Source organism: Muscardinus avellanarius, assembly GCF_963383645.1.
Source record: "Muscardinus avellanarius genome assembly, chromosome: 13".
Lineage (NCBI taxonomy): Eukaryota > Metazoa > Chordata > Mammalia > Rodentia > Gliridae > Muscardinus > Muscardinus avellanarius.
The window spans coordinates 33792083-33802759 of NC_137799.1; the positions used below are offsets into that span (position 1 = coordinate 33792083).

General features: G+C 36.0%; 1 protein-coding gene across 1 annotated transcript in view; it reads right to left on the bottom strand.

Moving 5' to 3' along the window:
- PLPPR1 (phospholipid phosphatase related 1) overlaps nucleotides 1-7237 on the bottom strand; it is a gene marked incomplete at both ends in the record, with an annotated part of 111970 nt that extends 104733 nt beyond the window's left edge. Inside the window, one exon of the mRNA XM_080709641.1 lies at nucleotides 7175-7237. Coding sequence (XP_080565767.1) covers nucleotides 7175-7237 — 63 coding nt within the window. The remainder of the gene's footprint in view (nucleotides 1-7174) is intronic.
- Nucleotides 7238-10677: the final 3440 nt, after the last annotated feature.

The following is a 10677-nucleotide window of genomic DNA, read 5'->3' on the forward strand; positions in this document are numbered from 1 at the left end:
TTCAACCAAGACCTTGTTTGTTTGTTTGCTTGTTTGTTTGTTTTGCAGTACTCGGAACCCAAGGGCATTCTATCTCAAAGCTACACCCCCAGCCCTATTTTTTTTATTCTTTATTTTGAAACAGGTTCTCACTGAGTTCCAAAGGGCCTCACTAAGTAGTAGCTGAGGCTGTCCTTGAACCACGATCCTCCTGTCTCAGCCTCCTGAAAGCACACACCACTATGTTTTAAAACATTCAACTTAGAAAGACACAATGTTGAAGAACAGAGGGATTTTCTCTCCTTTGTAAAAGCATTAGTCAAGGTTCATATCTTATTTTTCAAATTAACACTGGTATTTTGATACTATAAAAATTGTTACATAGATATTAGTATCGTCTAGTACTATAAACACTGATAAAAAATGATGCTTAAATTAAAAAATGCACACAAGAGTACTATATCATTAGTATTTGATGCTTGTTTTGAAACCTTATCCAGTAACACCTCAGTATACATTCTAAAAATATTCAAGCCCAGAAATGTCACATATCTGGGGATTAACTGCCCAGACCCTCTCTAAATGTAAGTTTTGGTATTCTAGAGTGAGAATAAGTGTGTGTATGTGTGTGTGTGTGTGTGTGTGTGTGTGTGTGTGTGTGTGCATCCTCACACTTACATAGCCGGTTAATTTTCCATCTTTGCTATGTAGGAGCTATTATTTTTATTTTTTAATTATTTTATTTTATTTTATTTTATTGTGGTACTGGAGATGGAACCAGGGGCACTACACCTCCAAGCTACACCCCAGCCCTATTTTTAGTATTTTTATTTTTTGAAACAGGGTCTCACTGAGTTGCAAAGGGCCTCGCTAAGTAGCTGAGGCTGCCCATGAACCACGATCCTCCTGTCTCAGCCTCCTGATGCTGGGATTACAAACGCGCAACACCACGCCCAGCTTAGGAGCTATTATTTTTAACTCCTGTTCACATGTTTTAAATTTTTTGTTCACAGTTATTAAGTACTTCGTATGACCTGGCAAGAATGATCAGGTTCATTACCTCATTCATTCCTCACAAGTGCCCAGGATGAAGCTGAATTTCTTTCTGTTTCACAGATGAAGCAACCAAGATCAAAGCGCATCCTCAGATTTACACTGCAGCAAGTGGCAGAGCCAGGACTCCGACCCAGAGCTCTCGACACTACCCTATTTTCTCTTTTAAGTCCATTAGATCTGAGGATGAGATTTTGATGCGTTCTCCTTAGGAAGAACCAGCAGAGATTTAAAAAAAAATTAAAGGAGACAAAGTTCTCAGTGTGACTTAAATATACAAATCTAAGAGAGCCACAATCTGGGCTTCAAAAACAAGGCAGCCAATGTTACTAAATCTAAGTACCTGCAAGCAAAAAGAGGAAAGCAAGGCCAAGAAACCTTCTTCTCTCAAAACCTAAGGCACATGAAAGAAGAGAAGCATTGAAATGGCACCCAATGTCAAAAGTGATGACATGGAATTCCTTAACTTCCGGTCCTAGAGAAACACACTCAGAACCATTAAGCTCGGGTGTATTCATTTCGAGTCACCCCTCCATGCCAGTCTGGTATGGAGCTGTATTCTATTTTCTGTATTTCTATCTTTCTAATAAACTTCTTTAAATCTTCAAAAAAAAAAAAAAACAAAAAAAAATGAACCATTAAGCTCTTGCCGAGCTTTATATTATCTCTTTCAAGCTTGTGTTTTGTTACAGTCACCAAGTGCATTGCAGTGGAGAAAAATGAATTGTCAAAAGCCACCAATAAAAATTGGGAGTACAAGCAGCTGTCAAAAGGATAAAGCCGCCATAGCTATACGCATCGAGCCACGATTGCATTCATTATGTCCAAACCCCTGGCATTTCATATTGTTTGCTGAGGAAGCAAAGCTCTATTTAGAGTCTTGCTTAGAGCACAGATATATTTGAAAGAGATTTTGACTGTGTGAGTCATTCATGATTTTACAGAGGAGAGAGTAAAATTGTCTTGAGAGGAATCTCCTGGTATCTGAGAAAATCTGTCCAAAGGGACATCTAGCACTGAGTATTTTGGAAAATCCGTCAGGCATTGGTGTGCAGGGTGTGGGAGACCTCCCACAGGCCCCGGTGTGGCTTTCAGTGTCCTCAGTCACTGTTTGTTTCCCCTCAGAGAACTCTTCTTTTTGTAGATCCTTAAGTATGAGAGATATTGCTGAAATGACAGAAAAACAAAGGGAAAGAGGAAGAGAGAGAATCAGAAATGGAGTGAGAAAGAAAGGGAGGCAAGGAAGGCAGATGGTGGGAAAAGGGGGAGTAATAAAGAAAGAAACATACTACTTGATGTATTGATAATGATTTTTATTTTCTACCTACTTTGATTTATTTTTATTCTGACCACAAATTAATAGTCTAGGTCAGAAATACTGTCATAGTCAATCTTTGAAATTGAGCATTTTTTTCAGTACTATGGTGGATTGAACCTAGGGACATTTCTATCTCCAAGCTGCACTCTCAGTTTTTTTATTCTTTATTTTTTTATTTTTTATTTTTTTATTCTTTATTTTTAAAGAGCAAAAATTAGGAAGAAAGAGTAGATATCTTCATGTGCATATTTACACATGTTCAGTTTTCTCTTTTTCCCACTCCCTCTGACTCCTCTAGCTTTTATCTAGTTCAGTATTTGCTATTTTTTTTTTCCTGTTTTAGTATAATCAGAGAAGCAAAGAACTACAAACGTTGGCCAGAAATACTGTCATAGACAATCTTGGAAATTTAGCAGTTCCGAATTTTAATATTTTTTTTTTCAGTACCGAAGATTGAACCTAGGGGCATTCTGCTTCTGAGCTACACTCTCAGTTCTATTTTTTATTTTTATTTTAAAACAGGGTCTAAGTTGCAGAGCGCCTCACAAATTCCTAAGGCTTGTGATCCTCCTGTCTTAGCCTCCCAAGTACTGGGATTACAACTTGATGCCTTGCAGTTTCCAAGTAAGAACTTACACTAACAATGACTTGCTTTGAGTGCATTCTGAGTAGGAAAAGTCATGTTTGTCACAAATTCTGCAAAACTGTTAGCCATCGCCTCTTTGGATATTCCCTCTCTTCTTTTTACTGTGACATCTACTTGATATATCTTGGATCTTCTCATTCTTCCTACTCGTCTTCCTGAATTCCCTGTTTGTTCACCCATCTTACTGTTGCTATTGTTTAATTTTCAGAAGTTCTATTTTTTACATCAGCCCATTTTTATAGCATTTTTTTCATATGCTTGTGTGTCTTCAATTATATAAAATATATATTTTTTATTCTTTCAGGCTTTTTTTCTATGATCTGAAGTTATTGGCACTTTTTTAAAATTCAGGATGCAAAACGAGATATTGTTAGAAAAAAATTGAAGTAGAAAGAAGTGGTTCACCTATTGAGAACAATAATCAGAGAAAATGTTCACTGGCAATAATAGAGGATAGAAAACTGAATAATACTGTGAAAGTTCTGAGGGTCAGTATAAGTTTAAAAGTAAAAGGATAAAGGAATAAAAGAAATAACAGCAATAAAAAACTGATTAATATGGGAGCAAATTTAAAGCTATGACTGAAAACAACAGTCAAAACTTTAAGAAAAATATAAAAATCAAGAATGATACACAAGAGCTCAAAGAGACCTAAGAATAGTCACTTAATGTTCAGGGGAATGACAGAGCTATCTCAATTCTTGTTAACCAAAGTATGTATTTAAAGTATAAGAGTAATATAAAAGTAATATAAATGTAATTTATAGGTTTTTTATGGTACTGGGGATGGAACCTTTCTACCTCTGGGCTATACTCCCAGACCTATTTTATATTTTATTTGGAAACAGGGTCTTTTAAACCAGCACACTTGGCTTCGAACCTTCGCCATCCTCCTGTCTCTGCCTCCCAAGAGCGGGGATTACAAGCGTGTGCCACCATGCCCAGCTGTAATTTATAGTTATTACCTAGCAAAGAAGGGAAATGGGACTAAAAAAAAATTAAGCAACATAAACTAGAAGGTAAGGAACAAAAAGTCATGTTTTCACAGAGAAATAACTAAATTATTCTCTTTAAAATTAGTAACAAGATGAAAATATTCCCTCTATCACCTCTAACCAGTATTACACAAGAAGTTCTAACAAAAGTAATTAGATAAGAAAAACCAATTAAAGACATAACAACCAGAAAAGAAGAAATAAATCTGCTCTTTCTTGTAGAGGATGCAACTGTCTGAAAAACTCTAGGAACTATGCAGATACATTCATCAAAATAAGAACAGGGTTTCTAAAGGTTTCTTCATAAAACTTACACACACATATCACTGTTGTTCCTGGACTGTAGCAACAAACTGAAAAATAAACTTATTCCCTATCACTTCTACTGCTAAGTGTCAATCCAAGGGAACACTTATATACAGATACACAGAGATAGAAATAAGAATATTTTTCTGGAAAAAGGCTTGTGCAAAAGTAAAGATTTAAGCAAACAAATCAAATAGTCTTTCAGTAGAGTACAGTCACTCACTAGAATAAAATGTCACAACTATAATGCATAAACTGCCAATCTGAATAAATCTCAGACATATAATGTTGAAAGAAAGGGCAGGTTGCAAAAAGGTTGTGTATGTTTATCATTTATAGGAAAACATTACTAAAATATTACTTGTGAACATATACATAGGTTAAAAAAAATCCATGGGGATCACGTAGGGGAAGGAAGCTTCTAACTTTCCATATGTGGTAACTTCTGGGTCCAGAACTCTAGGACTTCAGCCATATCTGCAACATTTTGTTTTCCTTAGAAAACTGTTTGAAACCAATATGGTACATTTTTTAAGCTTTGGTTTTGATAGTAAGTGGGAGGATGTCTGTTTTATTATTTTCTGTATTTGAAATCTTTCACTATTGCAAACCAACAGTGAAAAAAAATAGTCTTTGATCTAAATAATATTTTAACCAGATGGTTTTGGGTCAAATTTTCTGCCACCGTTCTGTAACAGTGCCTGGATTAATGCAGGTAAAGAGTAAGTGTTTGATGAATTAAATGTACGAGAATCGTGAGAGCCACATTAAGATTTGCCTCTCTACCCTCTCCTTTTACTGTATTCTACTCCACTTCCTCTTTTTTCTCCTGCCTTTTTTTTTTCTGAGAGAAGTCATGATATATCTCAAACTTCCATACAAAACAAGAATTACAATACAACAACAACCAAAAAGAATAAACTACCTCTCTTCTCCTGGACTTTTGGACGCATATTTATGTTTGTGCCAAGGTGAGCCACAGAGAGCCTAATTTATCTCTCCAGTTGCTGCTCCACCAGCCAAGCTCATCATTCATGCATTAGAGAGCTGAAAACCTTCAGAGACTGTAGCTGCCAGCAATAAATTAAATCTCTTACTTTGAGGCTTGGTTCCTGTTTGATTTTTGAGAAAACTTAAAATAAAAGTGCTGCTAGGAGGATACAGATGATGACAGACGACTTATTTCCCAATTTCTCCCAGATTACTTTAACATGTTAGCTCCCTTATGACAAGAGAGAGAGAAAACACTCTAAAAGGTAGTATGATACCTTCTGCCCTTTCTGCATGAGCAGCAAGGAAAGGGCCTCCTTTTCCTTCATCCTGATTTCGACAAGAACAATAATAACTTGAGTGCACAATAGACATAATGTGCAGTTATTGTTTGAATAGAATATCTCTGGCAGTCTGCAGCAAGCTAAAAGCTGACTGTAAGGAAGATATGTGTCTTGTCGAGAGGTGAGTTCATTTATCCTTTCAGAAATTTAAATCACCACTAGGTCTATATGTATCTTGAATTAAATGAACATTTCTGTTCCAACCTATCTTTTTCTGACTCTGCAATGCAAACATACTGGTTCATTAATATCAACAGATAATAAATCAAGTAATATTAAACTGCCAAGCAATATCCATAAGGTGCAATTCAAGAATCATCCAAATGCCCATATATGGCCCAAAGCAGATGCTCAAAATTGTCTGACTGTATAGACAGATACAAGAGCCAATCACCTCAAATAAAAACTATTTGTTGAAACGATTCATAATCTCTCTATATATATTCATAAACTATATATACATATATATATCATACCATAAGTCTCTTTTTGTTAATGTAAGTAGTGGTTTATCCCAAGTATCTGTCTTCACAGATAATAAAAACAGTAAAACAGATAATAAAATAGATGACCATGCGTGTTCTTCCCACACTAAGCCATAATGTGGGGCACACACGGCTGACCCTCAGCATGTGGAGACCATCCAGACAGTTATCCAGGCAAGAAGGCTGGGCACTCACTTTTCAGCACACTGCCATATTTTAAACATGTCTTTAGAACTAAAAACAATCTCCTTGAGAAGGCAAAAGCAATAATATCTTTGACAAATCAACATCTTATTCTGATATAACTGGGAGAATAGCTTTTTTTTATTAAGAATCATGTATTTGTTTCCTCTGTAGCAAATATTAGAGAGAGGGAAGTACTGCAGGGAAGGGTGTAGGAAGATTAGCCAAAGGATGCTGGAGAAACTGTTTCCTGGCACACAGTTGGAGCAACTCAGTAATTTGTGACCCCAAAGAAATCACACATTACACGAGCTCCCTATACCTAACAAAAGAAAAATTCCCAATGGAAATGGCTGATTCTAAGATCAGTTTTCATTGTTTGGGCTCCAAAGCAAAACACTGTGAATTAACAACATCAGTAAAAATGCCTGGGTTATTGAGTTCTTGAAAAAGAATACTGATTTTTTTACCTTCTCTTTCATAGTTGATACATTCCAAACACAACTGAAAAAAAAAATAAAAACTACTCTTTACCCCCAAAGATGATGTTTAAAAATATTATTTCATTGCTTTCTACTTAAGAAACATTTTGCATAATTTGCTAATCCTTTACCAATACTTGTGCTATAAAAATTTGACTATCAATTTTAAGATTAAGTCCCTATAAAAAATAATCCAAGCTCTCAGCATAAATCTACTTACTTTATTGCTTTCTATTTAAGAAACATTTGCATAATTTACTCTTTATCAATATTTGTGCTGTCAAAATTTAAGTAACAATCATAAGATTAAATAGCATTGTAAAATAAAGTTCTCAGCCTAAAATCTGCTACTCCTATTACAACTTATTCATAAGGTCTAAAACAAACACATACCTCAACAAATATGAAACACGGGATGATGGAATAACTTCTTTGAGTGTTGTTTCCTACAGCCATTTCTCAGACCATGTAGCAAGACTGCACCACCGTCTAAACCTTTTCAGGCTGAAACAGAAATAGGTTGCATGGTGTAAGAGCCATAGGGGAAGAAGTCCCTTAGGTATGTGCATAAAAAGATCAGCTACACCCCAAATAAGCAGGCTGTGTACAAACAATGCAAACTAGTGATCTAAGCACAGTCAAACCATACTAATCATCATTCTACTGATAAACAAGTAATATGTCCTAGGTATAAACAGTTGTGAAGCCCAAACATCCAGGTTGGGGCCCCTTGTGCACAGAGGTATACCAAAGAGAATTCTAGTTGCCAGCCATTGCATAATGTCTTCACCTAAAAGACCGCTCTCATGCCATGAACAGTTATTGTCCATCCTGCATGGAAGTTCCCTACCTGTGCCTATTCCTCCCAGGGTATAACCTTGTTTGCTTGTGCTTGTTTGCTCGCTTTGCTATGCCTTTGTGTGACATGTGGCATAGGTACTGACTTCTGACTTCCTCCCTTTGATAGTATTTATCTTTGCTTCCTGTACTACGCAGTCATGGGCAACTTTGGGTTAATAGATCACCAATCTGCCTCTCTGGGTTCCCTCCGCTTAGTGCATGGAACCCAAACATAAAACATTAAAGCAATACTATATTCTCATAACCCGTAAGAATGGAGTAGCTGGACAGCAGCACATTACTGTTAAATATGTTATTAGAACATTCCTGTCCTGCTTTGAACTGAAAATTTTCTTGTATTAGAAAATAGGTTAATTTTGTTTTTTCTTAATAAAAGCAATGAAATGGAGATTTGAGGCTATTATGAAAGTACCCAGATAAAAGGAATTTTTCCACAACACTTTTTATTCTCTGCCCAAAGCAATGATGCATGTTTTGTGTATCTGCTCCTGACAGTTATTCATGATTTTTCACTTGCTTGGTTTTGTCTTATTTCCACCAAAAGTCCTTGTGGATGTGATATGAAGGGTGACAGAGAGACAACTAGTCTACTTGAAAGGCCAATTGTTCTTTCTTTTTAAAGGTGATGAATTAATGTTAATGTCTTTATGTCTCTCTTTACTAAGTCTTCCCTTTCACAAAATAAACTCTTAAAATCCACTTCCTTCTCTTTTTGAAATGTCAACTTGCCACATATGAATGAAAACCCTCTCTGATCAAATTTAATAATACATGCTTTATAAGTCCCTACCAATCATAATATTTAAATTATTTAAGTTTTAGGCCGGGCGTGGTGGCGCACGCTTGTAATTCCCGCGCTTGGGAGGCAGAGACAGGAGGATTGCGCAGGTTCGAAGCCAGCTGCATGCTGGCTTAGGAGACCCTGTTTCCAAATAAAAATGTAAAAATAGGTCTGGGAGTGTAGCCCGGAGGTAGAAGGGCTTCCAGGAACCCCAAGTACCACCAAAAAAATAAAAAATAAAATAAAATAATAATAATAATAATAATAATAATAATAATAATAAATTATTTGTTTTAGGCAACTTATTTTTAATCAAAATTGGATATTATTAGTTGTTAAATAATACCCACAATATATTATTCTTTCACCAGTCTATTTTGGAATTTAGGAAGAGCAAATACTTTCTACATAAAAAACAAATCTACATGTATTTATGTTTTTACACTTGCACTGAGTTAACACTATTATTTTCATTTTATCTTTAACCCAAAATAACTTCTCAATATTCATAATTCAGATGAGTTTTACCATTAACATCACCTAATATGTATGAAAAGAAAAATTTGTTCATGTCCAAATAGCAGGAGCACCAGAAAAAACACAGGTCTTAGACACTATTTTGGATGACTTCTCCATATAATTAAAAAAGAATAGTAAGAAAATGAAGAATACAAGACAAACTTTGTAGAATCATGTAAAAATCTCCTTTATCTTTATTTGTCTGGTCCAAAATTCAGCCTAGCTATGTGTGTGAGAAGGAAGAACTATACTAAGGTTTTGTTTTTGGTTTTGTTTTTGTGGTACTGGGGGTGGAACCCAGGGGCATTCTACCTCTGAGCTAAACCCCTAGCCCTATATTTTATTCTTTATTTTGTAAAAAGGTCTCACTAAGTTGTGGAGGGCCTCACTAAGCAGCTGAGGCTGTCCATGAACCATGATCCTCCTGTCTCAGCCTCCCAAGTGCTCGGATTACAAGCGTGTGCCATCACACCTGGATTATTAAGGTATATTTTATATATCATATAATTCACCCATTTTAAGTGTATAACTCAATGACCTTTTTGTAAATTTACAAAGTTGTAGAACTATTAACTTTTTACTACCCCAAATAACTTTTATGCCTGTTTTTGTTAAGATCCACTTTCACATCCTTCTCCAACTCCCATGCCCAGGAGACCATTAATCTCCTTTCTGACTTAGCAGATTTGCCTTTTCTGACTGTTTCAAGTAAATATAATCATACCACATATGGACTCTTGGATCTGGCTTCTTTCATTTGGCATATTGTTTATGAGACTCATTTGTGTTATAGTATTTTTTCCTCTTACTATTGCTAACTGGTATCCCACTATAGGCTACGACACCTTCCACAACTGGTGGAAATTTAGGCTGCTTCAAATTTTTACTGCATCCAGTGTTATAGGCAATGATATAATCAACACCTATGCACAAATCTTTGTACATACATACTTATTTCTCATGGGTAGATACTTATAATAGCCATTAGGACATACAATAAGTTTAATTTTTATTTTTTAATTTAATTTAATTTTTATTTTATTTTTTGGTGGTACTGGGGTTCCTGGAAGCCCTTCTACCTCCGGGCTACACTCCCAGACCTATTTTTACATTTTTATTTGGAAATAGGGTCTCCTAAGCCAGCGCATGCAGCTGGCTTCGAACCTGCACGATCCTTCTGTCTCTGCCTCCCAAGCGCAGGGATTACAAGTGTGCGCCACCACGCCCGGCTAAATTTAATTTTTAAAAGATCCGTCAAAGCTGGGCGTGCTGGCGCATGCTTGTAATCCCAGCATTCTGGAGGCTGAGACCTGGAGGATCGCAGTTCGCAGATAGCCTCAGCTACTTAGTGAGGCCCTCTGCAACTCAGTGAGACCCGGTTTCAAAATAAAGAATAAAAAAATAGGGCAGGGGGTGTAGCTCAGAGGTCAAATGCCCCTGAGTTCCACTCCCAGACCCACAAAAAATAAAAAAATAAATAAAAAATAAAAATAAAAGACCTGTCAAAATGTTTTTTAAAGTGCTAAGCCCTTTTACATTCTCATTTGCAGTAGATGAGAGTTCCCAGTTCTTCAATCCTTAATAACATTTTTATCGTCTGTCTTTTTTATTATAGCCAGACTAGTGGGCAGAAATGATATCTCACTATGGTTTAATTAGCCTTTTGCTAATAACGAATGTTGATCATTTTTCCATGCACTGACTAGCCATTCTTTAGTGAAATATCTATTCAAAT